Here is a 20,125-nt window from a genome sequence, read left to right as displayed (position 1 = left end):
CCTAGGGTGTTTTTGAACGAGGGAAAGTAATATGCGAGTGGTCTGTGTATTTGGCTGCACTACGGATATAATCCACAGAGACAAGTACTTTTGTCGTTGCCAGGATAGCGAGGACATGTATCAACATTCCACTTCTCTACTCTTCATATCGCTAGTGGTCGAGACATGAGAGAAACGTGGTATATCTGGGATAGAAGTGTCTAAGCTTAATCAGAAGTGGAGCAATAGAGAAATGCCAAGACATTTCTTGATATGTCGCAATTGAAGGTCCCTTGCATTCTCAAGATTGTCCAACGGTCGAGATCGGCAAACTACAGCCGAGGAATCTGAGAATTAACCGATATAAAGTGACAGGACCCAAGTAATCCCGTCAATCAAAGCAGGTCAGCGCAATGACTCTGTTATAGAAGTGTTTCGAGATTCCTCGCCAAAAAGCACCAGCCAAGTGACTGCAATTCGGATTGAGGGTAAGCATAGGGCTGAGCCAAACTAGAAACAAGAATTAAATTTGGAATTGGCGTTTATTGTTTCGTTTGTCATGTCTCATGATTCAAGTCTAGACCTTGTGGTTGTGAAACAGTGTCTGTCTGTCTTTCTTTCTCTTGATTCATGTCTCTGACCTGATTTCTGGGAATGTGGGCGCATTGTCGCGTCCCGAGAGATAGTATAAGTGATACACTACACTTCGGTTCGTTGTAGATCGTGATAATTAGAGAGAGAATAAAAGGGTCGGCAGTTGAAGATAACAGCATCGAAAATCCAATTGCAAGGTTCCATCAAGTTGATTGTGACCCCAGGAATAATGACGCAAGTGGGCCCTTTCCTTGTCGTACCTGCATTAGTGCGAGAAGGACCCAAAACTGAAGCCCAAAAACCAAGGAATTAAAAAGGGAAGGAATGTTGTTGATGGATCGACTATCACGAAAGAGAAAAAACTTCTTTCATTCTTCTTGCCCGGAGAAGAAATCGCCGGATGCAGTTGCCTTTTTCTACCCTGTCAGTCTTGGCAGTTGCACCAACAGACTCCACTGGCCCAGGCTTTGGCTGTTTGCAAACATCCATTGCATCTCCCTTGAAATTTTGTTCAATTTATTCTGCAGTGCTTCTAATATAAATTTCAGGCCAAAGCTCGCCTTTTTTTTTCCTTTTCCCGCTCTTCAGCTTTTGCCCAACGTCACTCTTTGTCTCTTCAAGCTGTTGTCATTCTTTTCTACAAATAGTCACTCTTTACCCAACGCCTACACTCTTTACTCGACCAGAAGTCGTCTATAACTACGCATTTTTTACTACTACGACTACTATCACTGACTCTATCACCACCATCACCATGAAGTGGTTCACTCTCGTTTTTGCTGCTTCTGCTGCTTTCGTCACTGCCTCGCCTATCGCAAGATCCTCCATCTCGCCAACTGGACCTTGCCCCGAAGTGAGTACCACAAAGAAACGCATAACTGTACCCAAACTTACCAAGTCTTCCAGTCCAAAGTCGATGCTATCCTCAAAGGCGAAATGGATGCCTCCGAGTGTTGCTCGTACGGCAAATGCAAAGGCGATGTAGTCGTCTCGGTTGGCTAAAAAGCCCACACTCTTTACCAGCACACATATGCACACACGCATGCATGGAAGATTTACGACGTTATGACAAACACCACTGGATTACATCCATACATATTTCCTACAACTGAATGATAACCACCAACGAACCAAGAGAGAATCCGACTCGGCCTGCAAAGACGGGTTTTACATACGGTCTTCTATCAAGAACATGTAACGGAGAGGACAATCTGATCGAGCTGTCCTGTGGTCCACCTGAAACTGTTTCGAGATGCGCTAGACGCTGCACGACATAGTGAAGAAGCGGTTGGATTCAAATTAAGATCATGTACGATATTGAACCCATTTGCACGAAATGCAGAAAAGGTTCAGTAGCTGGGAGGAATGGTTACGATTTGTGTTTACGCTGCAGATAGTCAATACCTGAGCTGAATGTGAAACGATTCCCAATTTACCGCCATCTTATGCTGTCCGGAAACAGTATCTTCAACCCCCGCAATACCGCTATGACCTCTTGGGGAAACCTCAAACTAAACGGAACAGACAGTGACATTCATGATCAGAAGGATATCAAACGACAGAGACCCAAAGTGCCATAATAGTAGAGACGAATAAGAAGCGACAATCGTTGTTGGTGATGATGATCGACTTTGGTGGAAGCGGCCCGCAGCCAATTCTGATTTGTTATGCACAGTTCTAGATCTCATCAGTTGCTGCCGTTGATCTTGATCCTGATCCTGATCAACACAGTTCATGAGCCTTCGGAAAGTGACGTGAGCAGTAGCAAGTAAGAAAGCTTGAATAGCTGCTTAACTACAGTAGTTGGCCAGTCTACAGTAGGTCTAGGTTAAAGTAGAAGCTAAAAAGCGGAGTCAAGCTCCGAGCCTAAGGAAGCGGAGTCGATCTTGATCCGGTCCCTTAGTTGAGGGATCGTAAGGCGTTGCGTAGAGTGACAAGAGGAGGTGGTCACGAGGGGGCAGTTTTTGGGGCTGGATTGAGCTACGACATGCAATGACGATGTTGCTTGTCAGTGGGAGAAGGATGCTACCATTGAGTTGAGGGGTACAAATACTGGGTTCTCATTGGAGAAGTGTGCTATACCGGGTACGGGGTTTAATGAATGATTTCTCTTCCCCAATTCTGTCATTCTCTACAAAACACAATTTGCCTCGGATGCTGCAATTGTCCCTTCTTGTAAGTTATATTGCAACGTCGAATACTTGGTTCATCGCCATTCACCTGATGTGATCCATGGATGTTCTGATATCGTATCCTTCGGTTGGTCGGGGATGCGTCGGTGGGGCATCCGTGTTAGCAAGGTCCCATCAATATCGATTCTCAAAGTGTGGAGCGTCCAATCCGCTCTCACTGTGACTGCAACTAACTTGGACCCAAGCCCTGTAAGTACAGGGACATGCACACCACCAGAGGCGAAGGGTCATTGCAGAGGTTCAAATCACTCAATCATCTATTTGGATATCATCTTATGATATATGTTGTCTCCGGCAGTTGATTCAGACAGTGAGATGGATATCAGATCAAGTCCAAGATCATTTCATTGTCTTCACTGCTGTACCACGCTTCAAACACTGCTCCAAGACTCCCCTGATCGTTCAGCCTCCAAATACTCCCCAAAAGGTGTGGAACAGAACCTAACATCACGTCACGTCAGAGGCGCTTTTCTCTCCGCATGCACATACAACTCAAGGTTGATTGATGCATGCAACAGACACCTCCGACTCCCAATGCTTCTTGCTTCTTGCTTCTCCTCGCACATCACGAGCTTAGCTTCTCGGCTACCCTACGGAGAATAAGCATTCATCGACGATTGCCGCTGCAAGAATTCAAACCCATCCAATCCAATACGATGGCCTGATATGACACGACACCAGGTTCAGAAGCTTAGACCCCTTCAACGGTTAAAGCTCACGGACATTGTGCAAAAAGCAATTGCTTGGCCTATTAAAATTGTCAATGGATCTGTCCGAGAAAAGCCCCAAGATACCTTGTCTTAAGTGTCCAGGGGTATCAATATCGTTCGTAACTCGACGTCCTCTTCAGGGTCCATTTATCGTCACTCTTTCCAGAGAGAGGCACCGAGTAATGGATGGATGGGTGGATGGCACAGAAGCTGAGGCGTTGTCGATGCCATCCGTACAGTACATAAAAGTCTAGGCCAGTCCAAAAATTGAGTCTTTCCACGATACCTCTCTACCTTGCTGCATCTCCATGTAGGATCAACCATACGTGACAATTGAGTCGAGGTAACCCAAAACAATTGATTGGGTGATTCAACGCCGTCTTTGTTCCATCCAATTTATGGTTCCCTTACCCCAGCTTTCACTCTTGCTTCAATTGGAAGTCTCCATCCACCATCCAATCTATTCCTCTTAAGCTGCCTTAGGCTCGATACTTTCACCTTCACCACCATCACTTGGCTGACACCATCTTTTAAGGCGCCCCCCTCTTCTTCCTTCCAGAGGATAAAAAAAAACATATCAATATCCTGTTTCCCTCATTGGCAATTTTCTTTGATTCCTCTCGCCTTACTGTACCTACAGAGCTTTGTGGCCATCGTCTGTCTTACTGTACGGCCCAAGTTAGCGTCGACTACTCTACCGGTACCGGCCTGGCTGCCGAGGCGACGAAGTTAATCGCCCGCCCAGCTACCAGCTACCGAACTCAAGCTAGTGGTTCTACGGATAGCTCTCCCCAGATCACCGTCAAGTCCCCGCCGCTTTCTTTTCTGAGACCTCCGCCAACTTCACATCTACTGTACCACGTTTCCAGATCGAGTTATCGCTCAACACTGGTAGACCTTTTACGCAACATATCTTTTCTGAAAATCCAGGTAAGACCTTTTCAGTTAATTTCTGTTCATCCTTTTCTGTGTGACGACGCTGCTTCGCTCAAAGCATCCATCAGCCCGTCTAACCGGCGTTGCGTTGCTCGAGCCACCAAAACCCCCAAGCTTTCCGCAAGCAAGCTCTACCCAGTCACCAAAAGTATCGGTACCTTGCTCTAGGGCTTTCGCTAACGCATCGTTCTCCAGCTTTGACTGGCAAATGGACTAGGGGACAGAGAGTCTCCTGCCTCGCTCGTAGCTCGCCTACCCCTCAGCCCAGTCCCGTCCCCTGATCAGAAGATCACATCAGTCGGGCTCTGAGGCTCTCCCCACTTCGGTACTCTCCACAGCTTTCTCCTCGCTCCACCTTCTCTTATTCATTCATTCATCATAAAGGGTTGTTGCGACTCTACGGATAGTCTAGGTCAATTTTCCTCCTGTCCTGTCCTGATCTGTTCTTCTTTGTTCAGTCAGGCCAGTCAACTTTTGCGACGTAGTCCACGGCGCGCTTACAGCTAGGAAGCCCCCTCCCCTGCTGCGCCGCCTAATTACAACCTAAACTCCCAAAGCTTCTCCATTCAAAGCTTCCGCGCCACCCTGGTACTTGCTACTAGGTGCGAGAGGAACGGCAGTATTAACTGGAGGTTCATACCGCCCAGTTAGAACCTGGTCTCGTGTGAACTGAATCCCGTCTCGACAACTCGAACACTCGGCGCATTATATCGCATCGAAACCTAAGAGCAGCCACGACAACCAGCCGCCAACAGCGACAGAAGCAGCAAATACCTATCGCGACACAACACAGCACTGCACACTACAACGCTGTTCCGCGACACGCGACACCCATAACTATCCCCTCCTCCTCCCACGCCTCTTCACCAAAACCATCTTTACCCACTACCGCCTCTTTGCAGCGCGCCGCTGTCATTCTCCCCCGCCTTCCGACTGCATTCCGCAAACTCTCTCGGGCTCTTCCCCCGTTCCCTCATTTGACTTGCACACCTTGTGCCCGCCCGTCACCAACTTTCGCGATCAACCACCCGCCTTGATCTTCAACAAGACTTCTTGATTGTCTACAGGGGTCGACGCAGGTTTCAATCTGAGAGTTACGATACAGGCCTTGTGATCGCTAATTGTTCGCCACCGCCGCCGCGCTTCTTGCCTTGTTGCCGCCCCCGGTGCAGCATTAACCCCGCGTCACTTTGGGTGTCGGACTTCGCGCGCTGCTTTCGAGCTCTTTCACTGACAATGGGCCACGATTGAGTCTCCTTTGTCGCTACAGCCTATATCAGTTCTCACGCAGCCCTCACTCCCACGGGTATTTATCTGCGCCCTTTATTCTCATCCGACAACTTGAATCTTCTGTTTGCGCCTGGGGTTAGACGCGCTGGTGTTTAGATATTCTGTCGCCTTCTTCCAAACTAATCATCCACCTTGGCTCAAGCCGCACTGGTATATCGCAACCACACATCTGCGACTCTACCGACATTGCAACCCAACAAGGCTGCATTTCCCCGACACCGATCACTGAATCAGTGTCATTTTTCCTACGTTTCATCTGTTTTTAACGATCTAGAATTTGGCACGTGTAACGACCTAGTCTTTAGATATACTTGAGATCTACATCTCTGGTAAGTTTCACTTGTTGCACTGCAGCTAATCTGGGTCATTTTGACCAAGATTCTGCCTCATTTCTCAGGTCTCCTTTTATGCACTCTCTTTCTTTTGGCACCATTATCTGTATTTCCTTCTCCTAATTTTAGAGGAGCCACTTATTTGCCGTTTTTCATGACACTCTATTCATTGTTGAGCGCTCCGCTAATCATGTGCAGTTGCGTTTATTACTTCTCAAAGAATCCTTTACAGCCTACAGCTTTATTTCGGCATCGGCTTTGTTTCTCTGCGTCTTTCGAAACACGATCAACTTGTGCTAGCTAATTTGCCGTAAAAACCCAAAAGCTCTCAAATAGTAGAGCAATATCAACCAGCTGCTTTTGTGATTTCAAATTCATACAGAGAAAGAAACACAGGCAGTGTGTGTTCTAAACAATGAGCTCCGGTTCTCTCAAAACAGGGCCGTCTTCAAGACTCGGTCAAGGGTCTCATCCCACCACTCCAGGCAACAACCAGTCATTGCTGCTCGATAAATTGCATGCAAGGACCTCTACGCCCGATTCCGAGGCTCTCGCTAGTTCAGACGACGAAGGCGATCATCGATACGAATCTGCGCAAGCAACCAGCCAGCTCACATCATCTCAACCACCTAAGCCCGTTCGACGACCTTCGTGGTTAAACGAAACCTCTCAAACTCTGGGTCGTCCTCGCAGAAGCTCAATTGCTAGTAACTCAATGTCGCCAACGACTTCGCATCCCAGCACGCCATCTGGTGAAGCTGGTGCTGGAGCCTGGGGATCTCACTCAACTTCATCCGTGATGGGTAGACAACCAGGCGCATCCGCTTTCCCATGGAGTGGTACTATCTGGAATACAGATCGTAAAGACCCCCCTGCGCGGCTCAGTGAAGTGTTGCCCTCACCGACATCAACACTGCCGCCCGGTGGCGGCAACTCGTTCTTTAACTCGGAGATACAAACATCTCCAGTTTCGCGAGACCCTGTCCCTAACGCTCAAATCCCGTTTGCTATTCCACTCCACCCCACTCCTAAAACGTATCGATCGCAGTCTTATTCCGTCGGGCAGCTTGACCCTGAGAGCAATGCCGCGCCGCCTTCGATGAGCTCCTCGGCCATGATGGGACGTGCTCGCCACCCTGCGCTTCAACATCGACCCTCACGCCCTAGTATGCTGAGCGAGATGGCCAACGACGGCACAATGCTTGGCAAGGTCAAGGAAGTTGAGGACGATGAGGATGAGAGCCCGAGTGAATCGATGCAAAATTCTTTTCATCAGTCCTCAGATGCTAAAACAATTGAAATGCTGGCACGCGAAAACGCCATGCTACGCCAACAGCAGCAACAGCAACAGCAACAGCAACAGCAACAGCAACAGCAAACGCAGTACAACTCCCGCATCAGACCCCGCGCAGTCACTGGTAACTCCTACACTGGAAACGGCTATTCCTTACGGGAAACGGTTCCAGAAAATTCCGATTACGCTATTGATGAGCTCGATGAAGCAAACGAGTCTGGGGACATGTTGGCCAAACGCGCAGCGAACAGGCGCATGAGTGAACTTGGAGCGGGTTTCCGTTCGCCTTTTGGTGATAACCGAAAGGCAGAAAACGCCCACCTCAAGAAAGCTGCCCTTGGCTGGTCCAGCTCTCTCGGCTTTTCCTCTTCTGACATCTCGCAGAGCAGGAGACATTCTTTTGCTACATTGCCCACTCGACAAGGCTCTATCAGCTCTATTCCTGATTCCGCACTAGAACCTTCCGCACTCGACATGCAGCAATCTCAGGATTATCCTCCGGGGTACCCCGATCCTGCCTCTTTCGGGGCCACTTCACATGGTATGCTGGAGCGCGAGACAACTGTGGATCCTTTGCTAACACCAACAATAGCTAACCAGTATTTTGGTGGAGGGGCCAACATTGGAGCGAACATGGGGAACGCCTACCAGGCTGGTTATGCCAATCAGTACGGATCTCCCTATGGTTTGCCCAACCCCTATGGCAACCGCGCGCCTTCTCCCCATCGCAATGTTTATAACATTGCCCAGCCCCGCCACAACCAGCTCCTTCATATGGTACTGTTCAAGTGCGCTCGAGCCGATGTGTTCTATATCCAAGAGGGCACTGGTCTCAACGTCAAGCCTGGTGATCTGGTGATAGTCGAGGCTGATCGCGGCACTGACCTGGGAACTGTAGCTAAGGACAACGTCGATTGGCAGGCCGCCAAAGACCTCAAAGAACATTACGCCGAAGAGCAGTACAAATGGCTCATGATGTACTCTCAAGGTGCTGCTGCCGCGCAGGAGGGATCTAGTGCAGGTCTCCTCGCCTCTTCCACCGGTCTTCAAGGAAGCGCGGTTGGAGGCATGGGACCTCCCAGCCAGCACCATGCGCAAGAGCCCAACGCCGGTGAACTTCGACCCAAGCTCATCAAGCGACTCGCCCAAGCCCACGAAATCCATGCCTTGCGGGACAAGGAAGGCCAGGAGGCGAAGGCGAAGCGTGTTTGTATGCAAAAGGTCAAGGAGCACGGTCTTAACATGGAGATCCTTGATGCTGAATTCCAAATGTGAGTCTTTCCACCATTCGTGAACCAAACGCAACTAATATGGTTTGTTTTAGGGACTGGAAGAAGTTGACTTTCTACTACTTCGCTGATTCGTACATCAACTTCAATTCCCTCGTAACAGATCTTTTCAAGATTTACAAGACGCGAATCTGGATGTCTGCTATCAACCCCGCATCATTCGCTAGTCCTACTCTTGGTATTCAGGCCCCTAGTGGTATCGGCCCTGGTGCTGTGAACGCCAACCGTGGTGCGGGCGGCAATGATCGTCGCCAGAACCAGCAGGTACAGGAGCCTCATCAGGCATCTGCCTTCACTCCTGGAGGCCGAGATGGTCGCGGGTACCGCCCAACCTTCAGTCAACCATTTGGCAACGAAAATCGCCTTCAGCAGCAACAGCCGCAGGCATCTGGGTACCCTCCCTCGAACTATCCTTCGTACCAACAGTTCGGTAGTCCTTTCACTAATCCCCGAACCAACCCTGGTTATGGTCCAGCTGCGATGGCTTCTCTTGAGGGTTATCCCGGAGCAGGTGTTCCCCAGCTTGGAGAATATCAGCCCATGCGTCAGCGGTTCCCTAACCCTCAGTCAGGACCAAGCCCTGCGCCTCACTCTCAGGCAACTTCCCCTCTAGCCCCTCAGAACGACTGGGTCGGAGGATTCCAAGGTCTTTCACTCAACACACACTGATCGTGTTGCCGCATACGTTTGGCGACCATGAAAAGTCTCTTCTCAATTCGCTCCTTTGCATCAAGACATATCGCAGCAATCTCTTTTCAATGGAAGAGAAGCAGTTGATATCTAAACAGTGGAGTTGTTGGCCAGTCTATCAGATTCAGAAGAGTCAGGACTTGCTTTTACTGGACTCAAGAAACGGATATTTGCGTGTGTGTTTAAGTATCGCATTAAGATTCCGGCATTCCCTTTCTATGATTTATTTTTGGGCGTTTACAGGCAACTCTCTTTCAACACTCGAGAAGTACGAGATTGCTCAATAGCTGCTTTCTATTTCGATATCGCTTTGTTCAGGATCAGTGATCCAACGGCCGTTTACGACAGGGAGTAGGGGAAGAAGACAAGACGACACGGATGGCATGGATATTGCTTTTACAGGTTGAGATTATAGACAGAAAGACCTAAGGGTTTCGCATTTAACGCTGTAACTAATATGCGATGAAAAAGGGACACTTGGAGATATAGCCGGAATCATGTATGACAAAGACTTCGTTTACTATTCATCTGCTTTTATACGTTTGCTGTTTTCTTTTTTCCCCCCTTAGTTGGGTTTGCTTTCGAGGGTTGCGTGCTCGGTTCGAGGCCTGAAAATGAGACTCTGTATGTGATAGATTAAATTGGAGCTCAGGTATCACTCATACATAATCGTTTCCCACAATGAAGCCGCAGATCTGATTGTGAAGAACGTGTTCCAAGAGAGACGGGTGCCTGCCTGTACAGGATGCTGTGTGTAACAGCTGACTTTTAAGAGGAAGGTGCGGGCGACTCTTGATTCTTGCCAACCTTTGGTAAGAGCGAGGGCGCACCTTCCCTCCAGCCCCGGAGTATGCCGTTCTCTTCCCAAAAAACAAACAAGACATTCTTTCTACACCGAGTCCAACCTATCAATTATCTGAGTCTGAGCACTTTTCTTTCCCGGCAATTGTCTAGAAGTTTCACATTGCATCTCAACATGCCTCAAGCTCGCAAGAGGAAGGCGTCAAGCATGGGTAGGCGCTTCCTCATCCTCCACCTTACAGTCAACTAAATATTATATAGAAAGAAATGATCCCAAAGATACGCCTCCAAAGAAAGCAGCTCGTGCGCGGAAGCCGGCTGCAACGACGACGCAACGGAAAGGCAAAGCTGCTGCCAATAACTCCACAACTACAAGGGGAAAGCCACAGCAAGGCAATGAGGCGAAGAAGAATATTCAAAAGCAGGCAGATGATCTTATCAAGCTGATTGATGAGGGGATCCAGACACGAACGTATGGGGTTCCTGGTGCTCGCATAATGAACATGCTAACTATAATAGCCCTCGGCTCGACCGCAATGCAATCATGAAAGAGTTCCCTTCGGGCCTTGCCACTGTTCTACCTTGGATGCACTCTACGCCAGCTTCAGCAAAGAAGATCCCAAACTACTCACAGCTGATGCTGAAGGCACTCGACAATCTGCGTAGCCACGTCGATGCCTACGAAACATTGGTTAAGAAAGATACCGGAATTGAAGTGCCGAACTGGATGCGCTGGAGACAAGATGCTAAAGACATGGAAGATTTGAGCGAGTGTAGCCTTGAGATGGTTACACAAATCATCAATCACATTGTCATGCCTCACATGTACGAACTCCCTACCGAGCCTGAGGAGACTGAAAGTGGCGTCGAGGAAGTAGCATGGGAGTTCATCAAGGAGGTTCTGCCTGAGACGTCTGACGATGTATGGGGGAATCTTGCCCAGGGTCATTTGAAGGCTTTTACAGAGCTGTTGAAGCTGTTGCCGAAGGAAGTGGAGAAAGAGGAAGAGGTTTGTTTGGAATGAGCTGTGTGAGCTACAATCTGGGTGTACGGTGCATCTTGGAATTTTTCCGATGGAAGTGAGAAAGATTAACTATATTGATCGTCGATCTGTAATAGAGAGAACATAATGGGATTCAAGTAGATCGTTCTTCAAACATGGCTTCCAGCCAATCACGGCACGTTTCTAACTGTAACGATCTCGAACAGTTCTTCGAGTGTCAGCACGTGACTTGTCAAAGCACAGACCATGTTTTCAACGCAGCCCTGGATGAGTAAGCGGGCTAGCGCATCGCTTAACCCACAGGCCACAATTTTCCACAACGGAAACTGAGTTATCGGTGGTTCTTTTCCTTCTTGAAAATCTTCGACATCCTACTAACCACCAGGACCTCGACCAAGCCGGTATGTGAACCCCCCATTCCCCCTACCAATTCTCCTTCTTGCAAGCCTTTTGTTTTTCTCCTTCAATTCCTTTCGCTAACCTTTACCGTTTGCCTCGACAACAGCCAAGATGGGTGCCCTCAAGTACGTCGAAGAGCTTCAGAAGAAGAAGCAGTCGGATGTCGTTGCCTTCCTCCTCCGAGTTCGCTGCTGGGAAGTACGTTAAACCACAACAAACACATGCACAAGATTTCTCTCCCCTGTGGACGGCGGTCAACCTGCTCTCGATCTCTTGTTCTCTCGCGTGTTCGAAACAATCGATTTCTGGGTTTCTGTGTGGGATGTTTTTTCCAAGACTCCACAATTGGATGAAAATTCTCAGAACGAAAGAATCAGCACATTGTCAAACAATGCGTACGCTTGGACACCGATGAAGAGAACTCGAGACGAAGCAGGCTGGTTTTATACCCCGTCTCTGCTATACACTCGTTGAACATTTGCTGAGAGTGCATCAATATAGCTCCGTCAATTGAACGTCATCCACCGCGCCTCTCGTCCTTCCCGTCTGGACAAGGCTCGCCGCCTCGGATACAAGGCCAAGCAGGGCTATGTTATCTACCGCGTCCGTGTCCGCCGTGGTGGCCGCAAGCGCCCTGCTCCTAAGGGTGCCACTTACGGTAGGTTTTTTCTCGAAGCTCCAAAGTGAGGGAGTCAGATTCTAACGTACCACCAACAGGCAAGCCCACCAACCAGGGTATCAACCAGCTGAAGTACCAGCGATCCCTCAAGGCTACCGCCGAGGAGCGTGTCGGCCGCCGCTGCGCTAACCTCCGAGTCCTCAACTCTTACTGGATCAACCAGGACTCTACCTACAAGTACTACGAGGTCATCCTCGTCGACCCCCAGCACAAGGCCATCCGCATCGACCCCCGCATCAACTGGATCGTCAACCCCGTCCACAAGCACCGCGAGGCTCGTGGCCTTACCGCCACCGGCAAGAAGTCCCGTGGTCTCAACAAGGGTCACCGTTACAACAAGACCAAGGCTGGCCGCAGAAAGACCTGGAAGCGCCACAACACCCTCTCCCTCTGGCGATACCGATAAACAGCTCGCCCCATGCTATGGGCGGCTGGTACGTTTGTTGTTTTCGCATTACGGCTGTCTGGTTGTACGCGCGATTTCGATTTGGGAGGGTCTGGTTTTGGCACTGCATGCTTGGACTCTGGGGAGTCGGGAACCTTATTCGGTAGCACAAAAAATGGAATCAAAAGTAATTCCAATTTCATGATTAAGATTAACAATACCTACGGTTTCCTGGCTGAATACTGCTCTCTGATATGTGATGTGACACTGGCTGTGATTCAATGATGCGACATCAAACTAAATAACTACTGCAATTATCCAATGCCTTCAAAGCCTTTTCTTCTGGTCTTTTCGGGGTCTTCCTGTTACTGAAATTATTTCTTTTGCTGCCCCTCATATTGGAAAATGTTGCACTTTGTGGGGCTAACTATTCAAGATCCACTCGCAAGCAACAGTCTTCCGTTGCTGTTCCTGGCAGTCCATCATTTCAGATTTCATCTGATCAACGGGTACTTCCTGTCTCCTTCTGCTCCTCAATCTGAATCTCTTCAGCATAGATTAAATACTTCACTACTTCAACATATAAGATAGTTGATTACCCTGCTGCAGCAACTTCTTCGGCCGTTACAATTCTACTGGACTAAACCTCAACGTGTACTTGCACTGCCATCAAGTGTCTTGGCTCTGAAGCATTCATGAAAATTGTAAAATTTTGGTCTTGTTTCATCAATAAGGTCTTGGTAGATTCTATTTTGTGAAATTGATGTGGCGTTTTGGAATGTGGCTTGACCTCCAATTAATTAAGCGCGTCATGTATCTGTGTTAGCCGCGTCTATCGTAGTCACTTAACGCGTGACTTGCAACCTACCATCATCAAATAGATCACTAAACCAGAAATAATAGAACACAAGTGTGTTTGTTGAATCACGAAGTGTCGGATTCTTGTGGCCTTGTCTATTTGAGTTTCTAGTTGGGTGAGAAAACTTTGTAACAACTGCCTATCTTACTCGACCCATTGCCTCATACCTCTTCTCTCACTTACACTGCACTTTCATTCACACATACACCCATGTCTCATATATCATCGTCCTCATGACAGACCTTCTCCAAATCCTCCCCTCCTTTCCCCTTCGACCTTTCGCAGCTCTCATCCCAACAATTGAGCAAAATGCGCTCTCGACAACAGATCTTCTCACTCTTCATCCTGCCGACATCGCAAAACAGACGCGCCTCCCTATTCTCGATCTCAAGCGCCTCATAGCTGCGATACAAGCCTCTCTCTCCGACGATCTCAGTGCGCAACAGCCGCTTCTGGAACCTGAACTTGAGCCTGGTTCTGTGCCGGAGAAGAATGTTATTAGCACTCTTGATGATGGTCTTGATGCTGCGTTAAGGGGCGGCGTGCCTGTGGGGGTAGTGACTGAGTTCACCGGTGAGAGCGGCGCTGGAAAGACTCAGGCCTTATTATCTCTCTGTCTAGCCGTTCAACTTCCACCTCCTCATGGTCTAGGTCGCGAGGCTCTCTACATCTCAACAGAAGCCGCAATGGCAACGAGTCGTCTTGCTCAAATGCTCAAGCATAATCCTATTATACAGCAATACGACGAAGATGCTCGCCCTTCGCTCGACGCTATCCACAGCGCCGTGACTCCGGACTTGGAAACACAAGACCACATTCTCGCTTTCCAAGTCCCAGTTCTATTATCCCGTCACAAGATAGGACTCATCATCCTCGACTCAGTGGCCGCCAACTACCGCGCCGAATTCGAGCGCCAGGGTTCTCACGGCTCTAATATGGCCGCTCGAAGCGCTGAACTCGTCCGCCTCGGCGCTCTTCTCCGCGATCTAGCTCGCAGGCATAATCTTGCCGTAGTGGTAGCCAACCAAGTCGCCGATCGTTTCTCCTCCAGCTCAACACCACGACGCGCACCTCCTAGAAGCAGTGGTGTCGTCTACGAGAGTCCCCTTGCTTCACGTAGTATGCCGCCCCCTTCATCTACAAACCTCCCCGGTACACCCTCATCATCATTACCTTTCGCTTTACAAGACCCCGAAGGCCCACCACCGCCTCCGGCATTAATGCTTGATCATCAGCAGCGCTGGTTCACAGGCTGGGGTGATGATCCTCACGCATCTTACTCGCTCAAGACGCCCAGTTTGGGTCTCGTTTGGTCCACGCAGATTGCCTGTCGGGTTGCGCTATTCAAGCGACCTGTTTATGGGCGCATAAGACAAGCTGCGCCGATAACTGCGGAGGATGACTCTGACTTGGCGGCTCCAACGCTAAGAGGATGGCGAAGATGGATGAAGGTTGTCTTTGCGCCACACGCACCCTCAACAGGCCAGGGGCTACATGGAGCAGTTGAATTCGAGGTTACGATGGGGGGACTAAAGACTGTTCAAGCCCAAAAGAAGAAGTGATAGCGATATGTTTGTATAAAATGTGGAATAGCGATATGTCTTGTCGCGTCTACACAGTTGTCAGGTTATGAGACATTGGTGCAAATGCACGTGCACGAATAGATATAAAATAAACAATATGATACCTCTCCTAAAAATAACTATGCTGTGTATAAGGTATACAAGTTCCTAAACTCCATTCTTATGCATATCTACACCGTGCAGCCGTTCATTACCTGGGATGGGGAAACTCGTCATCCATCTGGAGTCGTACACCAACGTTCATACTGATAAGCTCCTGCACAAGCAGCTTCGCTGCGTACGGCATCGTCATCTTGGTAACCTCCCTGGTGCTCTTGCATGTGTGACAGTAACCCTTGTATCCGAACAAACCACATTGCTGGCAAATGTCAATCTCGGTACCATCCGAGCTGATCATAAGTCGTTCCAGCAGAAGTTGAGAAGCACCGTAGGCGATCAGACAATCACGTTCCATTTCTCCCAGACGCAAACCACCGTCTCGCGAACGACCTTCTGTAGGCTGACGCGTCAAGATAGCTCGTGGACCTCGAGATCGAGAATGCATCTTGTCCTGCACCATGTGCTTAAGTCGCTGGTAATAGATGGGCCCATTAAAGACATAAGCTTCTAACGGTTCTCCAGTGATACCGGATGTGAAGTAATCCTTGCCTTCCCATGAGAATCCATGGTCGACCAGCACTTGACTCATCTCCTCCAGTGGGTGAGAGCGGAAAGCATCACCGAAGCCATAATCAGGTCGACCGTGAACAATAGAAGCTTTTCCTGTAAGACACTCGAGCAGCTTGCCGACAGTCATTCGGGAGGGGAAACCGTGAGGGTTCATAATAATGTCAGGGCTCAACCCGCTGTCCGAGAAGGGCAAGTCTTCCTGCTCTACAATAATACCCACAACACCCTTCTGACCGTGACGAGACGAGAACTTGTCTCCCAGCTCGGGTCGTCGAGTCTGTCTGGTCTGGACCTTGATGACCGTAGTATCCTTCTCAGTTTGAGAGATCATAACCTTGTCGATGTACGCGGGATCTGCGATTCGGTAAGAGACGGACGAGTCGCGGAACTCGCCGGGTCCGCGGTCCAGTCCAATACCAGTGCTTGTTTGATCGAGTGGCGTCTCCTTCTTGACCATAGCTTCGCCGCTGTTCACCTTATAACCAACAATTGCCAGGCCGTCGTCGTCTAGAGCCTCGTGCTTAGCGATGCGACGTTTGATCTTGCCTTCGCCTTCGTTCTCAGGATCTCCGATACGTTCTCTGCGTCCGTTGGGGTATTTCTGCAGTTCCGTAGTGTATTTTCTGAAAACTTGACATCGGCCAAAACCTCTGTCGATTGACGCCTTATTCAGGACCAAAGCATCTTCAATATCGTATCCTGAGTATGACATGACAACAACAGTGGCGTTTTGACCTGCGGGAAGCTTGTCGTAGCCAATAAGTTGAATCGTCTTGGAAATAACCATAGGTCGTTGAGGATAGACGAGAGTATATAGCAGAGTATCGATACGGTTAAACTGGTTATAGGCGATGGCTCCAATAGCCTGTTTACCCATAGCACATTGGTAGGTGTTTCGAGGCGATTGGTTATGGTGAGGGAAAGGAATCAATCCTGCAACGGCTCCGAGGACAGTAAATGGCTCGATTTCCAAGTGAGTGGTACTCTGAGTCACTTGGTGTTCATAAATGGTGATGAGTGCGTCGTTCTCCTCGTTCACATCAAGGTACTCGACAATTCCTCGGTTCAGGAAGTCGTCGAAAGTGGCCTTACCCATCTGAAGTAGTCGCAAATGCTCGGGCTTAAGCTTCTGCTTACCGTTCTTAACAATGATATAAGGTCGGCAAATTCGTCCTTCATCGGTAGCAATATGAACGGCGTTGAAGTGGGTATTGATGTTAATACCAACAAAGGGAGAGATCCATCCTCTTCGACGCATCGTTCTGAACTTTTGAGCAAATCGTTTTGGATATCGAGTCAACGCGAACGGTGTACCATTCACATGGATGATGTAGCTCCCCTCCCGATGCATCTCAGCACCAGAGAAGTTGCGGATAGGCTCGACACCAGCATCAAGTGTGAAGATCCATCTTTTGACAGGCTCTTCGTCCACATTGGTGGTGATATGAGTCATCAGAGCCAAGTTCTTTACCAAACCACAGGCTTCACCTTCAGGCGTATCTGACGTACAGAGCATACCCCATTGCGATGGTTGAAGCGCACGAGGACCGGAGACCTTTCGTGTTTTTTCGAACTGACTGCTAATTCTTGTCATCATGCCAAGAGCAGCGATATAACTGAGTCGACTCAGAACATGGGTGACACCCGCTCGGTTCATATTGAAACGTTTGACATTCCAGTTTCCGGTCTGAATGGCGCGATTGATTCCGTAACCGATGTTGTTCGCGTGGTTGCTAATCATATTGACAGCATCGAGAGGGACAGCCCTATTATTTTTCTTGAGAAATTTATCGATCGACATCTTCACGTTGGTGGTGAATTGCTTGAACAAATCTTCGAACAAAAGTGAGAGAAGTTGACCAGCAAGCTCAAGTCGCTTGTTTCCCACGAAATCTCGGTCATCCACGAGCTTAGGGTTGTGAGCAGCAATAAGAACCCTTCGGGTCATCATAGCCACATAGATAGCCTTTGGATAGAAATCGAGTCCTTCGATGGGTACGTGAGCAATAACCAGGTTAGCCAGAGCATCAAGCCCTTCTTCGACGTGGTTACGGCGAACCTGAGGACCAAAGATTCCTCTGCGAGGTGCCATCTTGACTCTGGCTCCGATGTACTCCAAGGCTTGGTGCTGGGTGAAAACACCGACCTTGGTGGCTTCGTCAAAGTTTACAAGGAATTCGTCCTGGTATCGTCCATCGGATCCTGCCACGAGCTGCATGATTTCCATGTCTGACAATCCACCCAGCGCCTTCAAGATGATAACAATAGGAATCCCCTCAACCAAAACGTTGTGTGTGAGGAGAATCCTGTCCTTTTTCAGCGTAACGTAGGTTTTCGATTTTCGCTCGTGTGTCGAACTGGTGACCGAGGCGGAAATAATGTTGTTCTTCTCGTCTGCTTCGACAATGATACGGTTCTTGCTCAGCTGCTCCTGGATGAGAATGACTTTCTCTGTTCCACCAATAATGAAATAACCACCAGGATCAAGCGGGCATTCATTCATCTCCTCCATCTGTGTATTGTTCGCTTCGAAAAGGCGGCATATGGAACTCTTGAGCATGACTGGCATGCGTCCGAGGGGCACATTCTTACGTACGATCCTCTGCTTGTCTCGGATGTATTGAATGTCGACGGAAATTGGTGCAGCATATGTCATATCTCGTAGGCGACACTCCATGGGAGTGACTTCGGTGTGTGATTTTGCATCTTGCCAATCTTGACGCCGGGGCTTGTCGACTCGAATGTCTGTGAACCTGTACAGGCGGTCAGTATGATGATTTCAAGTCACTCTTTAGAGAACATACTCTAGCCAAAAGTTGCTGTCTACTTCACTTCTGATCGTTCGGTTGGCGCGTACAATGTCTTTGATCTCCTGCTCGACGAAGAAGTTGTATGAGTCAATGTGCCTAGATATTTAGTCAGTAACTGCAGGACACGACAGGCTTTCGCTTAGACATACTGCTTGACAAGACCTGAGGAGAAAATTAGTGACGAGACTCTTGGACCGGATCGACATTCTTACCCTTGACTTTGAGGAAGGCGGGCAAGAGCTGGAACTTGTCTTCCTTTGTAGAAATGGGATCTGTGAGCTTCTTGCCATTGTAGAATGGCTCTAGGAGAGCTTCGAAGCCATCGTCGACCGTAGGCATCTTGAATGTCACCTAAGAGCGCGCATCTATGACGGAAGATTCGGGGCGTGTTTGTGTTGGCGCAGACTGACTACTTTTTTTCTGCGGCAGCTTGCGATAACTACTAAGCTTTCGCAAAAAGTTCTTGCCCCGCGGTCATAGGTGGAGCCGACTCGGTCGGTTGTGCCACGGTGGGGGACGAGCGCGCTGTGATAAGATAAGAATCACGTGTGTCTCTTCGACTCAATGTAAAGATCTGAAAGCCTTACTGTTGGTCTCGACATTGGTCAATGGATCATAGCAAGTTGCGAGAAACACAGAACTGCTAAAATCATTAAATACATCTTAGATGCTTTTCTCGTTCTCCAATTGTTCGTTGACCACTTCATGTATAAACAGAGACAATCGTCCTGGCAGTTGAGCTTACCCTATAGTTGCTGTGAAACTAAACGTTGAACTCAATGTCCTATTTATCTACCCCAGACAGTCAACGTTCGGGTGAGTATAATTACAGTGATACTTATTGCTAGATCTAAGTGTAAGATCACGCACTTGAAGCAGAAGTCAACGAGGTCAAGGCAACTGTCGTTCGCGGATCCAGACGATATGACCATGGGAAGTCGGTAATAGTAACCTATGTTGCGAAATACCAGGCATAAACAAAGTATATTCATTGGATAGCTGTAAAATTAGAACATAATTCCCTTCAACCTAGTAGTAAATGCTCTGCCACCACATTGGATACTGAAATGACCAATGTATTGCGTGAGTAATTTACGTGGCATCCACGACCCTCGAACAATACAGTAGTTTGAACTTGATGTTAGGTATGCCACGAAACCCGTCTTGTTTGAGTGGTGAGCCCATTACAAAGAGTTTCAGTCATCATTTCAAATACACAGCAATTGCAGTATCATGGGTGAAACTCTCACTTATATTCAGCGGCCACAGCGGGATAAACCACCAACATCATTCTTGGCGCTGGCAATTATCCCCCTACAGCAAGTTGATCGGACCCTGACTTCTCGAGTTACGACGTAGTGAGGTGGGACGGCGAGGGGACTAGGTAGCTTGATGGACCACTTGTAGCGGCAGGAGATAAAAGTCGGTGAAGGGGAGTCTCTTCACAGTGAGGGGAAGTCGAGCGAATACCAACCAGAAGAACAAACAGCAGCAGCAAGTGGTGGTGGAATTTGGCGTGTCTCGTGGATGCTATTAGTTCGTATAGTTAACTACTGTTATCTATCCACTGTTAGGTTGATTTCAGACAAGGTCTTTTGTCAGAAGCGTCTGAGCTTAAGTAGGTGGTACGG

General features: G+C 48.7%; 5 protein-coding genes across 5 annotated transcripts; 4 read left to right on the top strand and 1 right to left on the bottom strand.

Annotated features, from left to right (window-relative positions):
• Positions 1 to 1,327: 1,327 nt before the first annotated feature.
• Positions 1,328 to 1,575, top strand: FIESC28_08845 (uncharacterized protein; the record flags this gene model as incomplete). The annotated part of the gene is made up of 2 exons (XM_031162982.1): positions 1,328 to 1,426; positions 1,480 to 1,575. 2 exons carry the CDS (start codon positions 1,328 to 1,330, stop codon positions 1,573 to 1,575), a joined length of 195 nt encoding a protein of 64 aa, XP_031012964.1.
• Positions 1,576 to 6,448: 4,873 nt separating this feature from the next.
• Positions 6,449 to 9,285, top strand: FIESC28_08844 (uncharacterized protein; the record flags this gene model as incomplete). Its single annotated transcript, XM_031162981.1, has 2 exons — positions 6,449 to 8,598; positions 8,652 to 9,285. The coding sequence occupies 2 exons, from the start codon at positions 6,449 to 6,451 to the stop codon at positions 9,283 to 9,285; spliced, it is 2,784 nt and encodes a 927-aa protein (XP_031012963.1).
• Positions 9,286 to 10,282: 997 nt separating this feature from the next.
• Positions 10,283 to 12,594, top strand: FIESC28_08843 (uncharacterized protein; the record flags this gene model as incomplete). Its single annotated transcript, XM_031162980.1, has 7 exons — positions 10,283 to 10,319; positions 10,369 to 10,579; positions 10,627 to 11,116; positions 11,496 to 11,511; positions 11,616 to 11,707; positions 12,011 to 12,167; positions 12,227 to 12,594. 7 exons carry the CDS (start codon positions 10,283 to 10,285, stop codon positions 12,592 to 12,594), a joined length of 1,371 nt encoding a protein of 456 aa, XP_031012962.1.
• A 1,071-nt stretch (positions 12,595 to 13,665) lies between these two features.
• FIESC28_08842 (uncharacterized protein) lies at positions 13,666 to 14,994 on the top strand (the record flags this gene model as incomplete). Its single annotated transcript, XM_031162979.1, has 1 exon — positions 13,666 to 14,994. The coding sequence occupies one exon, from the start codon at positions 13,666 to 13,668 to the stop codon at positions 14,992 to 14,994; it is 1,329 nt and encodes a 442-aa protein (XP_031012961.1).
• A 211-nt stretch (positions 14,995 to 15,205) lies between these two features.
• On the bottom strand, positions 15,206 to 18,833 carry FIESC28_08841 (uncharacterized protein; the record flags this gene model as incomplete). The annotated part of the gene is made up of 4 exons (XM_031162978.1): positions 15,206 to 18,437; positions 18,489 to 18,590; positions 18,644 to 18,656; positions 18,707 to 18,833. 4 exons carry the CDS (start codon positions 18,831 to 18,833, stop codon positions 15,206 to 15,208), a joined length of 3,474 nt encoding a protein of 1,157 aa, XP_031012960.1.
• Between the last annotated feature and the right edge of the window lie 1,292 nt (positions 18,834 to 20,125).

This window comes from Fusarium coffeatum (genome assembly GCF_003316985.1).
Source record: "Fusarium coffeatum strain FIESC_28 chromosome Unknown BRIP53273_contig_215, whole genome shotgun sequence".
In the NCBI taxonomy this organism is placed as follows: Eukaryota; Fungi; Ascomycota; class Sordariomycetes; order Hypocreales; family Nectriaceae; genus Fusarium; species Fusarium coffeatum.
Note: the sequence above shows the minus strand (reverse complement) of the source record. Positions and strands in the feature narration are given on the sequence as shown.